Source organism: Danio aesculapii, chromosome 15 (genome assembly GCF_903798145.1).
Source record: "Danio aesculapii chromosome 15, fDanAes4.1, whole genome shotgun sequence".
Taxonomy (NCBI): Eukaryota; Metazoa; Chordata; class Actinopteri; order Cypriniformes; family Danionidae; genus Danio; species Danio aesculapii.
The window spans coordinates 23,834,561-23,851,034 of NC_079449.1; the positions used below are offsets into that span (position 1 = coordinate 23,834,561).

Genomic DNA, 16,474 nt, shown 5'->3' on the forward strand with positions numbered 1-16,474 from the left:
TTTTGTTGGGTATAATAATAATTTAGCCTAATATTTTATTCACATTACATAACTCAGGATCAGTAATGGAAGAGCAGATTTAGTTGCACACAGATGGCTCGCTCGCTGCTAACCTCTTCTCCACTTCAGTTGAAATCATTCACATTTGACAAGGTATCTACTAATTAATTAGTAAAAATATTTTTTAATATTCTGTGTGAGACATAAGAGTGCTCATTAATATTCATGACCCTTCCAAATAAAGTAAATACAGAGTTTGCATTCTAGGGCCAGTTTCTAGGGTTTTAAAAGGGCCTGTAAACACATTTCTGGAGATTTTTTTCCCTTAACCAAGCCACATACATTCTACACAGATATCAGAGAAAATTTTGAACATAACCTTTAACCAAACTTTCTGACTGCAACATTTGAACCGCAGAATGCATTAAATCTTAATGTGATAAGTCAAATAGTTTTATGAACTTAAAAATGACATTGACAACAATACATTCATGAGATCAATTCCCAGGCTCCAAGATACGATTTTTCATTTCAACTACTGACCTGGAATGCAAAAACACATTTCTTGTGAATTGTATAGAATATGGATTAGTTTGACAACATAGTCTTTATAAACTAGTTTGAGGGATGTAAACAAAAACAATGTACTTCCTGTTTTACATTTTTTAACTTCTATAGCTTCCGAGAATCCAAAAAGAGCCACATATTGATAAATAATGTTATGACAGCTGTTTTAACATTAAGTTATGATTGCATTGCCTCTTGTTACAGTAATGAAATAGCTCGATAGCAAGTAGAAAATGTTCATGGGCCAATGACATGACCACCTTGAAATGGTCTAACCCGAAATATACAAAAAAATAAATAAATAAATAAAAAACACACAAAGAAAAAAGCTTTTCATTGTGAATTTAAAATGTAACACAAAGCACTGTCATAAAGGATAAAAGCATCTACCAAATGCATAAAATTAAGTATAGCCTAGGGGTGAGGACTTCTCTCTGCACTTATCACACAAGACCAGGATCAGAGGAAGCAGGTCATCTGAATCTCAACTAAACAAACACTTTAAAACCATCTACTTAATTAACTAAACTCAGACTAAACCCAACTGAAACAAAACTCAAGATGGAAGATATATCTAGGTGTGTTTTTACCCTCTTAAAATGGTCTTGATTGCCAAAGATGTAGGCTTATTGACTTTACTTACACAGGTGAATAATACAAAAGCAGTAGTAAGAGGGCAAAATGCTCTAGCATTCGTGCAATGTTATTTTTATAGTAACAGCTAAGTCCACTTGCCAAACATAGCAATGCTCAGGGCAGCTATTTCCAGTCATGCAAATTCAGAGGACAGACCAAATTGTAAGCAAATTGCCTGTAAATGTAACCTTTCAGTAAGATAACAACCAGTAAAACAGCTACTTTAGTTCAAAACACGTCATGAGGGCTAGAGCAAAAAGACAGACGCTAACAAGACAACTCTTGTGATTAAAAGCAACATGTTTAATGAAGGTGCTAGACACACAGTTCCTCTGTTTGTCAGACTCACACATCCTTATTAACAGTTATTCTGACTGTAACGGCTACACCGAAAACAAACAAACGTGACGGCATCCTGATAAGTCAAAGAGAGAGATCCTGTTTTAGCACATGACCCTTGTGCATAATATTAGGTAAAGACTAAGGTTAAACTTGCTTATTAAAATGTGTCAGAGTAAAGTGCAACAACTATTCTTCACTCTGACGGACATTTCATCATGTTTTCATCTTTTTCCATATAAGTATGAGGAAACAAAAAATGACTGTCTTGACTGAGCTGGAATGGTCATAAAATGATTAAAAATTAACTTTATAAACGTAGCTGGTGGTCTGTAGATCTTTAAAGTATACTGTTTTGATTTAGGTCACAGAACACACTTTAAAGTTGCTAACTTGATCCTATGGTAATATATACCAGTTACTAAAACAAACAAGAATGACAATTTTGTTTATAATCTGTTGTTTTTATTACGGACTAAAAATTAAACTGCTAAAAACAGTTTAACTTGCTGAAATAAAATATGAATGTTCAAAAAACTTGCAAACATCCAAACACTCTTGATTAGTTTAGAATGTTTATTATACATTTTTACTGTGATTTACAGAAGATGCCATTCGGTGTAACAGTATTTTATAGAAAAAATAAGATGTAAACGTAAAATATAATCAATTATATATTATTTGAAATTTTTAAACAGGTACAGGTCACGTCTGTTTTTATACAGGGTATATGCAGGAATCCTAAAGGTAATTTCAATAGCCTTTTAAGACTTTTTAAAGACCTTCTCAGAATATTTTAAGACCTCATTGCCACTTCCAGTTCTAATCAGTATAAAACCTTTAACTTAAACATTTGTTAATAAACAGTTGTAGTTAATGGAGCACAACCATGCATAAGAACTCAGATAAGCTCGGAAGAAACAAAGCTTGAAAGAATCGACTCCGTGGTTGTTTTCAGCGACAGGTTTCAGCCACTGTTTAAACTCGTCTTTCTTCAAGCAGGAGTCCGCAAACTTGCATTTTCCTATTTTGCCGTCTGTTTACCTCAATGGTTTTACTACATGAGGAGAGCGTTGCAAATTACGTGACATCAGCCAGACGGAGAAGCTTGGCTGGACGCCGCCCCAGCCCAAACAAATCGCGTGGATCGAGCGGGCAGTATTTAATATTAGGAGGAAAATAAATAGAAAGAATATATATAAATGAAAATAAATGCTTTTTTGGAGTCAAACACTTTGGACAACGCTTGAACAAAAATTATGACCTTGTAAAAAACGCGATTAAGACTTTTTAATACCTTTTAAGGGCCTTAACTTTTTCATAATTAATTTATCAACTTTTAATATTTAAGACCCCACGGACACGCTGTTATAATAAAAATAAGATGAAGAAGAATTCCTTACGTTTATATAGCACTTTTCTAGACACTCAAAGCATGGTTCCCGCTACATTCATTCTTCCATGGCGGGCGCCACGTCAAGATTCATCCCGCCACGGATACATTACAACTTCTCATTTAAAACTCAATTTTTTTAATAGCGGGTGATAATCACACCAAAACGTATTAAACGGTAAGTGAATTGTAACTTTTCTGTAACCGTAGTAGTGATGTCCGTCATTTGTTTACGTGCTGACTGACTGACTTGACAAGTGCGTGATGCGAGACCTCCTCATCCACCACCAATGTGCAGCATCCACGTGGATGACGCGACGGCAGCCATATTATGCCAGACGACACACCAGCTGATTGGTGGAGAGGAGACAGAGTGAATAAGTCAATTATGATATGGGAATGGTTAGGAGGCCATGATGGACAGAGGCTAATGAGAAGGATGCCGGGGTTAAACCCCTACTCTTTTTCGAAGGACATCCTTTTTAACGACAAGAGTCAGGACCTCGGTTTAACATCCCATCTGAAAGACTGCTCACTGAGCAGTATAGAGCCCCTATCTCTATACTGGGGTGTTAGGATCCAAAGATAGATACATACATATATACACACAGACACACACACATGCATCAGTTATGCTGAACGCCATAACAATGCTACAAATTTGATATTTTGACATGTAATTTCATGTTAAACTGAAAGCTAAATAATAATTGGTAACACTTCATCAGTTCCCACAATTAGCTTATTATTTGCATATTATGAAGATAATGGCTCTTTATTAGTATTTAGAAAGCATTCTAAATTCTACATCCCTAATCCTACACAATCACTAACCTGCTAAACTATTAATAAGTAGCAAATTAGTAGTTTATGGAGGTAAAAATATTAGAATGTTAGTGTTTAAAGTGTGAACAACAGTAATGACAAAAACGTGTTAAAAAAAGTATTAAACTTCTGTTAAAGTTAAAATGAAACAAAAAAAAAAGCCCATTTAAAATCTCATTAACAGCATTAAACTATATGAACACTTATGATCGCTGTGTGACTCAATCTGAAAGACAGCATGTTATAAGGATAAACGTCATATGGTGAGCACACATCAAAAAACAAACAGCTAAAGATTAGGTGACATTTGCATGGGAATTACACTCTGGATGAAATCTGATGCCAAAGAGCGTGTCATTTATTTAATGTTGGCCTCAGATATGTCGTAATTCACAATATTTTCATCACCCCCTCACATAGAGGATTTCCCCTTTGTAAACAACAACCAAACAAAACTTGAAGGAATCCTGCCCAAAAACAATAAATAAGATTTAATCACTATTAGGCTGGTTGGGCAAGTCTTTGGTACATCATGGACCTGGCCTGCAAGCCTCAAGGCACATTTTGGATCAGATTTCTGCAGTTTGACAATAATGGTAGAGAATACAGACTGCAGAGACTGAAGTTACAGCCTGGTAAGGAAAGTAATCAGAGAACACTAGAACAGCAAGCTTACAAACCAGGTTTTGGATTACTTCTTAGACTATTGTCTTTCTAACCAGTGAAAACATTATAAACACCCCAGGATGACCATATATATATATATATATATATATATATATATATATGGAATGTTCTGAGTGAATTAAAATGTGGGTGGAATCAAATAAAGACTATTGCAGTGCATGTAAAATTAACCCAGTGGTTTGGAAATAGGCATTTGGATGACTGCTAAAAACTCAGCGAGTGACATTCAGATAAACAGAAAAAAAGAAAAGAAGGAAATTTAAAGAATGTCTAAGATGATGCCATACCTGGTACGTCGTACCACTTTGCTCCATTTGTGATGCCACCCGGGAAGGATTCGTTTATGCTATCCTTACACTTTGGCTGCCCGGTTTTCATAACCGGATTATTCTCTGCGTAAACAAGCGCCAAGTGCCTGAAGAGGGCATCATCGGGAGATCTGCTATAGGTGCCTTCAGAAGCATGAGCTGCAGAGTCATCATAAGGATAACTGGCCACTACCGTCCCACCATGCAGATTCCCAGAGAGAACAAACCTGGAGGGAAAAAAGTAAATAATTTGAACATTAAATAAATCATAATTAATCCAAACATGTTGCATATGCTGGATTAAGACTTTACAGACACTTCACTTTTAACAATAATATTAATAATAATAATAATAATAATAATAATAATAACCAAAACAATGCATTCAGAAAATAAAGTGAAATACTGTAGATGTTAATTAGAAAAAGGTATATTTCACAACTACAATTACATATCTCAATTAAAAACAAAAATTGAAAATTATTCAAATATGTATGAGCACAGATACGTTTTCTAATTTAGCTCTATGAGATTTTTTTATATTTTAAACTTTGGTTATTACTCACATTTCATATGGGTTTCAATAAGGTTTCATTTGTTTACATTTCAAAACTGCATCGATTAACAAGTTAAAATACTGGTAAACATATTTGTAATATAACTTTCAAATTCATGAGCTAAAGAGTTGTATAATACTAATGCATAACTAATGGAGTCCTGTTGTTAAGTGTTATAATTATACCCATTTTAAACAGTAATTAGAGTTGAAGGAGGGGGATTTTTTAGTATGAATTTTAATATTTTCTATTTCACAAGCACAATTACTAGATAACTAAAACCCTTTTAGAAAATCCAGTGATAGGTAAAAGTCGGCTTTTTAAAAACTTTTTTGAGGTTTCTAGCTGATTTAAGGCATTCATTTACTCCTTTACTCGTCACAAACCTGTTTGAGTTTCTTTCTTCTGTTGAATACAAAAGAAGATATTTAGAAAAATGTACCCACTGACATCCACAGTATTGGTCTTTCCTACTATTGAAGGTAGTTTTTTTAACAATTTTCAAAGCAAATGATTTGGTGTTGACAAAGGGAGGCTCAAAAACATTTGAAACCACTTGAGGGAGAGTAATTAGTGAGAGAAAGATTTCATTTAGTACTGTAAATATGCTGGCTTCCACCCAATCAATTCGTGTTGGCATAACAAGAAGGACTTAAGTTAACTTACTAGTTAACAAATGTAGGTGGATTAAACATAAAACAATTGGGTTGTCCCCCCAAAAACTCAAGAATTGTTGTTTCAACTCATTTTAAATAAGTAGTTTGAACAAGTGGCAACGTTTTTTTAAAATGAGGGTTGAACTATTCCCTTAATATGGTGATAAGTTTGATGGTTCTACAATGTATACGTGAATGGCCTTACTTGTTCTCCAGGATCCACTTCATGACAGCAGTAGCTTCAGGGATGTCTTCTGCATTCACGTGTATTTCCTCAAATTGATCTGGGAAACTTCTGTTCAGGTCGATGTTTTTGGCATTATACCGACCCTCGTCTTTGCCCAAACAATCCCCCTCCACGGACTTCTCAAAGCCGTCAGGATTCATACTCGGCAGGATGTAAATATCGGTGGTGTTGACGAGCTCCGTGACCCGCGGATCCTCCCCGTACTTCTCCAGTAGGTCCTCCAGCAGGTAAACCAACACCTGTCGGGACACGGTCTCGTCTCCGTGCATGTTGCCCACATACTTGAATTTGGGTTTTCCTGCTCCATTAGCAGCAGTGAGGTCTTTGGTGACTCTCATCACCCACAGCTCTCTGCCTTCAACGGACCTGCCGATGCTGGTGAGATTGGCGATGCTGGAGTGTTTAAGGGCGAGACTTTTGAGAAGCTCGGTAAGTTCGTTGTAATTGTAGTATTTGTTGTAAGTCTCTGCCTTCAGCTCGCCTGCGGAAACTGAGTTGATGGAGCTGATATAAACAACGAGCAGAGATAAAAACAGCAGCGGGCGTTTAATCGCTGAACACAGGTCTCTTGCCCTCTGTCCCGACATGTTTCCGAAGGCACCTTGACGTCCTCATGAAATCCTAAAATCTGTCCGCCGGGGTCGGGTTCTTTCTTTAGCCTGACGTCGGGGTATTTTTAGTAGGAACTTCCTGCTAACGCTTTTAACAAAGGGTGGAGTTTCAATGACAGCCGAAATAGTTTCAAAATAAAAGTCGCGACTATAATAACGTTATCTCTCGTCTGTGTCCCCAGCAATGACTGTTTAAGTCCCCACTTATCTACATCACAAATGTTTTTCAGATTTTTTTTTCAAATAAACAATTAATATAGGCTTGTAAAGGTTTTAAATGTATCAGTCGAAAAGTATTGCAGGTTTCATTTTGGATCTGGTTAATGTAGTACCATTTTAGGTACCAAAACGCTTGAATTATCTATTAGTTTATGTTATATTAGTGTCAAGAATGAACATATTACCCATTTACTTTTCCGCATATCCCCATAAACCTTTAGTTGATTATGATATATCCCAATTGGCCATCATTGTCATTTTTTAATCAGCATTTTATTCATGACTTTGGCTTATATTTTTTTCCGTGATATCTTAAGAGAAATGTTTGTTGCATTTATATTGTACACGTTGCTTTTTTAGAAACATTTGGATTTATAGATATAATAACAGAACATTTTGAATATTCTATTATTTAATATTTTATCATAAACCATTATAATATGGCATAATCCAGGCTAAGGCTTTTCTCCTTGGGATAAACTACATCATTAGTTTTCAGTTGATGTAAATGTTTATGACAACATTGAAATTACCATAGAATTAACATGAAATCTCTCTCTCTCTATATATGCTTTAACATTACTATAGCTGTAGATCGAAATATTTTGTAATTATTGAAGGTGTGATTTAAAAACAATTGATTAATTTGAAGCCTGTCTGTATATTTAATCATCTTTAGATCTTCAGATCCACTGGGCTTCAGTCAGATTAATCTCATAACAGAGCCCTGGACAACAAACTCTATAACCTTCACTAAAATAAAGTTGCAGTTCTCAGTGAGCTTTAACTATTCATAAAAATGTACACCATTCACGAAACGTCAAAATACCTCATTCATATATGCAAATCCTATATACTAACATGAAAAATGACTAAAACCTAACATCTTGAACTGTATATCCTGCTTGCCAAATGCAAGTCATATTGATTTCCTCTTCCTGTAAGAGCATAAGCAGAAATACTCCCTTTATAAAACATGATTATTGCTAAAACTTTTCAGGGGAATAGCTTCACATTGCATTTCTTTCCAAGAAAAAGCAAAAAAAAATGCAGAAATCAAGAAAGGAAAACATTTCGAGTGCAGAAAAGGTGGTTAAATATTTTACTTGAGGCAGTTTTATTTAAGTTAATTGTTAATTCCATGCTGTTTCGTTGTAATACAGATTCTAGGTCTGTGGTTCCAGTCAGATATCCAGTAGTACAAACTAGTTTCAAGTTAACAAAGTACAGAAGAAATCATATGCATTATGTAGATTCGAGGAGGGGGAGAAGAAAAATAGACTATTTCATGTAGTCATGCAGGCTTAAAATCAACTTTATTAGTGCTTTTCTTTTCTTTTTGAGACAGCCAAATGGAGACCTGCATTTGTCTTAGTTCTAAAAGCAACAAGGCTCTTTCAGTTTTCTAGAGCTGCAGCCATCCGTCCATCCACAATCATCAGCCTATGTGAGCAATACAGTATTTTAGCACAAATTACAGTCCAGACCACTGGTAAATGTTACTACATAACTACTACTTTGTGATGTTAAGCATTTTGCTCCACATGGATAAAGAAATTTGCTTCGACTTTCTCTGAAAAACTAAATTAATAAAAAGAGCACTTTGTTTAGACTTGCCCTTTTAAAAGATTTAATCGTTTTCTTTAACTGCATTTCTTTCTTTTTTTTAATAATTGCACTAACACAGAAATATTACAGCTCAAACCACTAATAGTAGACATATCAGTAATAGTAATAAAAGTTAATTTCTGTAATTACATTAAGAAAAACTCAAAATATATCCAGCAACTGATAAAAATGTTGAGAAAAAGCAAATGAACATTTAAAAATAAAAAGAAAAGAAAAATTGTACCAGGACCAAAAAAAAAAAAAAAAAAAAAAAAAAAAAAAAGAAAACTCCAAGAAATCTCTAAGTTCTGACCAATCAAAAATCATAATTGAAGTTTGTTCCATGAGTGGTATATTTTATTTCAATTTAAGGGCTAATAAAACAGAATAATATTAAAAATCAAACAAAGGGAGAGAAAAACTGGAGGCATCGAGCTGTTGAGTGCCACTCATAAGGTTGGGCTTGGTGGCTCCCTTTGTGAGTGGGGTTTTGGGGAAGGGGAGGGGAGTGGGGTGGAGTCTCATATTGGCTGTGTTGTCTCATTGGTTTTCATCCTCCACATCTTGCAGCGCCTCTTTATTCTGTTCCTCACCTGCGCACAGACAAACAAAGCCATTGTCAGTGCATTGGAACACAATTTTGTCCCTGAAATGCAAGCCACACGTGTGATGTGTTGTACATTTTCACACATCGCCATCATCAAGATTGCAACCCTTGCAAGTTCTGTGCATTTGAGTCTGGAAAATAAAAAAATGCTATATATAAAGCAAATAAACTCAAAACTATCAATAGTGAAGGACTAAATACATGCCGTGAGAAACAAAAAAAAGAACAGAAGTCAATTTCAAGCTCAAAAAAAACAAATCTGGCTTAAGTCTAATTTGAATGCAGTGTTATGTTATCTCATGTGCTCGTTTAATTTCACACATAACTCCCAAAAGCATAATAACCTTTAGACACTTTAACTGCACAACGTCAGACTCTTCCAAATTTTAATATATCGGTACAACACAGCCATTCCAATTGGACACTGAGGATCTTGCAGTGAGCATGCAGAAACGGTTTGTTTCACACATGCTGCACATGTAGCACTCTGGTGGCTAAAAAGATCGCAACACAAAGCTTATACAAACGGGTGAGTGATGCAATTTGTGGACAAGAAAGGGCAAGAGCTGGAAAAAGTGGCCTCACTTACAAATAATGTTTGTGGGCAATTAACATTTTCCCTTTAGGAATCTAAATAGTGGGGATGAAAAAAAGCAAGATGGGTTAAGTTGGACGGCATGAGGTCCGACACATTACAAGATGACATGAGGAGAAAGATTATAGCTCTGGCTTTGCACAGAAATGTGGTGATGTACGTTGTTTTGAAGCCAACCAAGAAGATGTGAATGGTAAGAAAACATAATACAGCTTTTTGTCTTTTTTGTGGAGAAATGTCAATATTAGATAAAGAAAATGATAGAGGTATGCAATATTGACCTAAAAAAAATATATATATTTTCGAGTTATGCCAATTTAACAGTATTTTTCCCCGAGTATGTTATTAGGACTGTCCATAAAAAGAACATGACAGTGGCAAGTAGGCATGGGATGATAACCGTTTTCAAGGTATACCGCGGCTTGGGAAAGTCAAGGTAAAACTTTTTTTTGTTTTTGTTTTTAGGACAACAGTATCTGCAGCAGAAAGGATATCCAAGAATGCCATTTTCAATTGTAAAGAAATCTGTGTTTTTGAAATAAATAAAGCAGACGTCAATGATTCAATTGAATTATTTATCCGGACATGTTTATTGTTCCAAAATATTTTAAATGTTTCTCAAAATAAAATATATTGTGTTCAAAGAGGAAAAAAAGTTGTTTTTTTTACCCAGACATTTAATAAGAACTTATTTTAGAGCAGTAATCACAATACCGTGATACCGTGAAATTTTTATCCAAGGATATCATATCGTCAGAACCATACACTGGTACATGCCTAGTGGCAAGACTCCGTCTTCGGTGATTCGCTGAATCTTTCATTCAAACATTCTGACTCACAGCAGCGTTTTTAAATGAATGATTCACTGACTTGCGTGGTTGTGCAAAAAGAGCTTGACTCAACAATGAAACAATGCAGTGTTGCTTTGAGATGCACAAACGATCAGCTAAAAACAGGTAATAATCTCTAAAATGTAACTTAATACTGAGATCAATACCATTTATTATGTTTAGCCAGCTAAAACAATCTACTCCTGGGAGGGGGTAGAAATCAGGGGCCGAGCGATTTTTACTTCCAGAAGAAAGTTGAAATTGGGAGGCACGCAATTAGAGCTATAAAGCTTAACCTTTCGAATTTTAGGTGAAAAATCCAAACTGTTGGAGACACCCAATAGATTAATAGGTGCCGAAAAAGTCCACAGAGGGGTGGGTGGGATTCACCAAAATAGGGAAGTCCCAGAGTAAAATGAGAAAATCTGATACATCAGTGTTTTGGAATATGGAAAAACTGTCTTTATGCTGCTTTCATTGGTTTTTATATTGTTTGTTTTTAATTTAGTTATAATTGTCTCTTTTATTCCTATTTATGTAAAGCACTTTGAATTACCACGGTGTATGAAATGTGCTATATAAATAAACTTGTCTCCCAATAAAAATTATACCAATAACACATTTACATTTGTGTTCTTGTACACTCCTGCATTTACATCACATGTATAATAGGAAAAAGCCCATACAGGGATATTCACAACTTGAATAATAGGGTCATTCTAGCTGCATTTTCATTACAGAGTGAATGCTTTTAAACCTTCAAGATGTACTTTTATTTGTTTTTTGCATACTGGAACTTCAACGTCAGCTCTCCTTGTTAAAACAACACATACATTATCCTAAACAAATACCGCACACCCCACTACACTTAAATTACTTCACTTCTGGTTGATGAATTTAATAAACAAACAGAAAATGAATCATAAAGGCATGTTTGCTTGCACAGTTTAGACTAAGCGCTCTATTTTAACTCTTCTTTTAGTGGTAGATAATAGAGATGGTAGGAAACTATGCCTCACAAGTCCTAAATCGGGACACTCTGAAACAATCGCTCTAAAAATAGCTTTGGTTTGTGGAGGAGCTTTTGAGGATGTCACCTTCATGTACCAGTGAGTATCAAAAGACATTTTTGTCAAGTTTTAGCATCTGAAACTTGAATACTAATGATCCGTCTTACCATCTCCCTGCATATCTGAAGTCCATAGTGTCAGGTTATCACGTAACAATTGCATGATGAGCGTCGAGTCCTTGTAGCTTTCTTCACTCAATGTGTCCAGTTCAGCGATGGCATCATCAAATGCTGCTTTTGCCAACCTAAGAACAACCACCAGGTACAAATGTACTATTATGCTGATTGAAAACGCAACCTGAATACACAAGTACAATCGTGGTCAAAAAAGGAGCAAAATGCATTAAGCAGCAGTGTATTTGTACACATGCAATATAGGAAACAAATGTTTACAGTCTGTTGTACTTCAATTTAAGATATTTGATGTGAGCAATAAAATAAAAAGAAACTAACCTGCACGCACGGTCTGGAGAGTTGAGGATTTCATAATAGAATACAGAGAAGTTAAGAGCCAGACCCAAGCGAATAGGGTGTGTGGGCTGAAGGTCTGTCATTGCAATATCACTAGCAGCTTTGTAAGCAACCAAACTGTTTTCTGCAGCCTCCTTCCTGTCGTTTCCTGTGGCAAACTCAGCGAGATACCTGTGGTAATCGCCCTTCCTGAGGCATCAAAGGGAGAAAAGGTCTGTTTAAAACATGTATAAATAAAGCCATGACCTCATTATGTCACATACGATTCAACATTAGATTCAAAAATAAAAACAGGTTTCATACATTTTGTAGTAGAAGACCTTGGACTCTCCTGAATTTGCAGCTGGGATTAAATGCTTGTCCAATACATCGAGGATGTCATTGCAGATTGATTTCAACTCATTCTCAACCTGTACAAGGAAATTTAATGGTTAGAAGCATAAAATGAATTCTTTTGGTGATGTTAAATAGATGTGATTCCAAGCCTGTAAAACTATTTATTTTTGCTGCTGAACATTAAAGATATTTGGAAGAACGTTGAAAACTGGTAGCCACTCATTACATTAGACCTTGGGAAAATGCCAGAAATGGTTCCAGCCAAAGATAAATACTTAATACAAATACTTTTAGCAAGTAGCAAAACAGCAATAACTCGTAAATGGTTTCAGGATTATGGTTAGGGAAAAAAAGATACAGTATGGAAAGACTTGAGACTAGCTTAAGACTTGATTAAAAAAGTGAATTGATTATGCCACTGCAAATAATCTGTGTGCATCAAAATGTATTAGATTTTACATTGATACACCCTTTTTTTCTTTCTTTAATTAAAATAAATAAATAAAATAAAAAAGAAGACTGATACATCTATAGTAAGCCAAATCAATGCTAAAAATGGCTACAATAGCTACCAGTTTCCAACTTTCTTCAAAAAATCCAAACAGGTCAGAAACAAGTATCCATTTATTGAAGGTTAGTTAGTGCACATCTTACCGTTTGCCTGTATTCCCGAATCATTTTCAGTTTGTCCTCTCCACCCTTATTCTCCTCTTTCTGCTCAATACTACTGATTATCCTCCAGGATGCTCTTCTCGCCCCAATAACATTCTTGTAAGCCACTGAGAGCAGGTTTCTCTCCTCCACCGTTAGCTCAACATCCATCCCAGCCACTTTCTTCATGGAGTCTACCATTTCTGGAAATTGAAATGAGTTTGTTGGACATTCTACTTATTGGATTCAAAACAGAATGCATATATTTTTAATCAGTAACAAAGCTTAGAGCACTTATTTTGGTTCATAGGAGGGTTGGGCGATTAACCGAAAAGTAATCGAGATCGACATTCAGAAACTATAATCTAATTTTTCCAGGACGATTTTTTTCACTTACTTTCCCTACGTGTCACTGCTATGTTTAAGGCTGTGACTGATTTCTACTTCTGCGAATCTGATCTCTGGTCAAGTAGGACAATGGACTCATTCTTGAACCTTAAGGCCTGTGCACACTGGGATGCTTTTTGCTCGCATTTTTCATCGACATTTAACGCCTCATGACTAAACAAATGATGCCAATGTGATCGTGCACACCAACGCGCAAAATGGCAGGCGTAAAAGCGTCATTAAAAAAAAACAAAACACGTCTCATCTCCACCAATCAGATTGGCACTTTTGCTCACGTGCATGGAGCTGCTGAAGATACAGTAAACTGCATTTGGAGGCGCTCAAGCGTAAAACTGTCAAAGTAAGCGCACATTGAAGATGATGCCCAGAGGCGACATGAACATGGAGCTACATAGTGAACTAGTGAACAATACGAGCTGCTACTTGAACCATCCATGCTTGTTCGAATCGCCAGTAACTTTAACAACAAGCGTGTCAACTTTCTGTCTTCTGTGTTACAAGTGGGTGTCAGAAGCTTAAAGTTGTGTAACGCCGTCTAACGTCAAGGCGTGATTTTGCATACTCTTCTGCTCGACGCCAGTGAAAATCGTTTAGGTTTGAATCCAGAAAAAAAATGTCGAAAAAATGCTGATGATAAACACAAATTGTAGTAATATATTTGTGATTTATATATTATGTGAAAAAATGTCATAATGATACAGCTCTGGAAAAATTAAGTGGCTCTTAAAATGTACATGTTTTGGGGGATTATGCTCACTTGCTTTATTTTTATGCTTTACTATACTTAGTTGCTTTATTTGATCAAATATCCTGTGCTTTCAAACTTTAAATATTGGACAGACCATGTAGTCATTTTTTTCCAGATTTAAGGTCTGCAAAAGCAAGCTTAAATTATAAATCTCTTATGAAATGCTAATGCTTTATTTGATCAAATATCCTGTGTTTTAAACTGGAATTATTGGAATAAATGTGTGCACATTCATTTCACCTTTAAGGTCTGCAAAAGCCAGATCTAAATTATAAAATCCATATGAAAATTTGGAAAACATGAAATAATAGATTATAAAACAGCATTCAAATGAAAATTTTCTAAAAACATGTACACAGTACAAGAACTGATAACTCTGAAGCGGTGTTTTAATTTAACGGACCTAAAATATAATTGTCATTTGCTTGATGAGACTAGATTCTTCCACTATTTTAAGGCATTAAGCACGGTCTTGTACCTTTGTTTTGACACAATTAGATTATTTTTGCTTCAAATTAAAAATTGTAATGCGATTCATTTTGTAGTAGGCTGGTTTGGATCCTAACCCACAACACTTTAATCAAAGACTACTGTAATTTCATGAAACCATTGCTTTGAAAAAGTGACCAGCCACTGTTTGGTGTGTATTATTTACTTATTCAAATAAACATTACTATAAACATTAACTGTACACTGACATTCTCCTTATGTAGGCACAATACAAATCACAAAAACACTGAGCATATCCTTTGTTAGCATACTTGTTATACCGCATACTTTCAAGTGTTGTGTGAAAACCATAGATACCCAATATAGGTTAATGGGTGACCAAACTAGACAATAAATTACTACCAAGGCACATTTAAAGCAGTTAGCTTAGTATATCGTTAAAATCACGAATACCACAAACCAGTGAGCCTCATCTCGTCATATTAAATGAAACCTCACTGCAAAAGCTAGCGACGCTGTATATCAGCTTATTAAGAATTACTTGCTTTGCTCCACTACACTGTACGACTGCGTCTTAAAACTTACTAAGACACCTGCCCAGACAGCATTTTTGGGTTTCACAAGTACTTCAGCGCACGCATAATACGCAAAAAACGCTGTCTAAGAAGGAAGCTCAAATGGTTTTGAGACACAGCCACGGGCTCACGTAATGTGCTGCGGGGGTAAACGCAAAAAGGTGGTCCTCGTACGGAAATAACACTTTATTTTGGTTAATTAGGTCGATTAAGACATGTGTTAACTAATATTCGAACCGTTGTTCGCCTACATGAGGCTTGAAGACCGCAGCCACCCCCTCCGCCATGGCTAGCAACAGCTTGCCTCACCCACTAACTCTCCGCCATTTTGTCTCCTCAATAAACGTCTCCATCTTCATATGCCATTCTGTAGTTACCCCAATATCACATCGACAGAATATACAGACAGCGCAAATTAAAGAAACGACGCCTTTAAAAGACAAATGGAGACCGGTCAGCTATTTACACACTGTTCGATTGTTTTAACCGCGAATTAAAATCAGCTAACCCTACCGTCAGTTAGCCTGGCTGAACACTCGCTTTGTAAAAAAAAAAATAATGCTCCCGTTACCTCTTCATGCCCCTTACCGTCATATCTTTCCGCCTGCTCGGCGAGTTTGGCTTGGTACACCAAATCCTCCCGGTCACCCATGTTGGAGAGCGCGCAGGAGCGTGTTTCGTGAGCGATTGGGAGTAAAGGAGGAGTGTGAGTTCACCGGCAGGCCCTGCGCGAGCAACAGCTGCGGCTTGAATGGTGGAGTAAAGATGGCGTTACACCTTCATCCGGGCACTTTCACTCAGAGCATCTCCACACACTCCCTCTCTCTCGCCTTACCAATGCTGGATTTTAACCCACTATATTTGAACGGAGAGTGGATGCTGTGCGGTTTTCTATGCATTTTGTGTAAACAAGCGTTGCGTATAAATGTGGCATTACATTTTACAGAAATTATAATGCCACTGGAAACAGTTTAATCTTAATGGATTCTCCCAAACATGACCATTCTGTCATCATTAATGTCACTCACCAAGCTCTGTGGTGTTACATTACATGAAATACATTTGTAAATAAAAGCAAATG

At 36.0% G+C, this 16,474-nt stretch overlaps 2 protein-coding genes across 4 annotated transcripts in view; both read right to left on the reverse strand.

Annotated features, from left to right (window-relative positions):
* cpda (carboxypeptidase D, a) overlaps nt 1-6,909 on the reverse strand; it is a 32,624-nt gene extending 25,715 nt beyond the window's left edge. For both annotated transcript variants that reach the window (XM_056473083.1, XM_056473082.1), the window contains exons 1-2: nt 6,174-6,909; nt 4,735-4,982 (exon numbers count right to left, since the gene is read on the reverse strand). In XM_056473083.1, the coding sequence (XP_056329058.1) occupies nt 4,735-4,982; nt 6,174-6,802 (877 nt within the window). In that variant the 5' untranslated portion in view covers nt 6,803-6,909. The remainder of the gene's footprint in view (nt 1-4,734; nt 4,983-6,173) is intronic.
* Nucleotides 6,910-8,133: 1,224 nt separating this feature from the next.
* On the reverse strand, nt 8,134-16,165 carry ywhae1 (tyrosine 3-monooxygenase/tryptophan 5-monooxygenase activation protein, epsilon polypeptide 1). 2 transcript variants are annotated; one of them, XM_056473369.1, is made up of 7 exons: nt 15,982-16,165; nt 13,216-13,415; nt 12,529-12,635; nt 12,208-12,414; nt 11,863-11,999; nt 9,850-9,890; nt 8,134-9,246 (listed from the first exon to the last, which is right to left on the reverse strand). In XM_056473369.1, the coding sequence occupies exons 1-6, from the start codon at nt 16,043-16,045 to the stop codon at nt 9,883-9,885; spliced, it is 723 nt and encodes a 240-aa protein (XP_056329344.1). In that variant the 5' UTR covers nt 16,046-16,165; the 3' UTR covers nt 8,134-9,246; nt 9,850-9,882. The 2 variants fall into 2 exon arrangements, with proteins under 2 accessions (XP_056329344.1, XP_056329343.1); XM_056473368.1 differs by lacking the exon at nt 9,850-9,890.
* Nucleotides 16,166-16,474: the final 309 nt, after the last annotated feature.

Coding starts and splice junctions, on each gene's coding strand:
- ywhae1 (XM_056473368.1), bottom strand. CDS start 16,045: ATGGGTGACCGGGAGGATTTGGTGTACCAAGCCAAACTCGCCGAGCAG. Junction 12,415..12,528: donor AAGGTCTTCTACTACAAAAT/GTATGAAACCTG, acceptor TTGATGCCTCAG/GAAGGGCGATTACCACAGGT. Junction 12,000..12,207: donor TCTCCAGACCGTGCGTGCAG/GTTAGTTTCTTT, acceptor GGTTGTTCTTAG/GTTGGCAAAAGCAGCATTTG.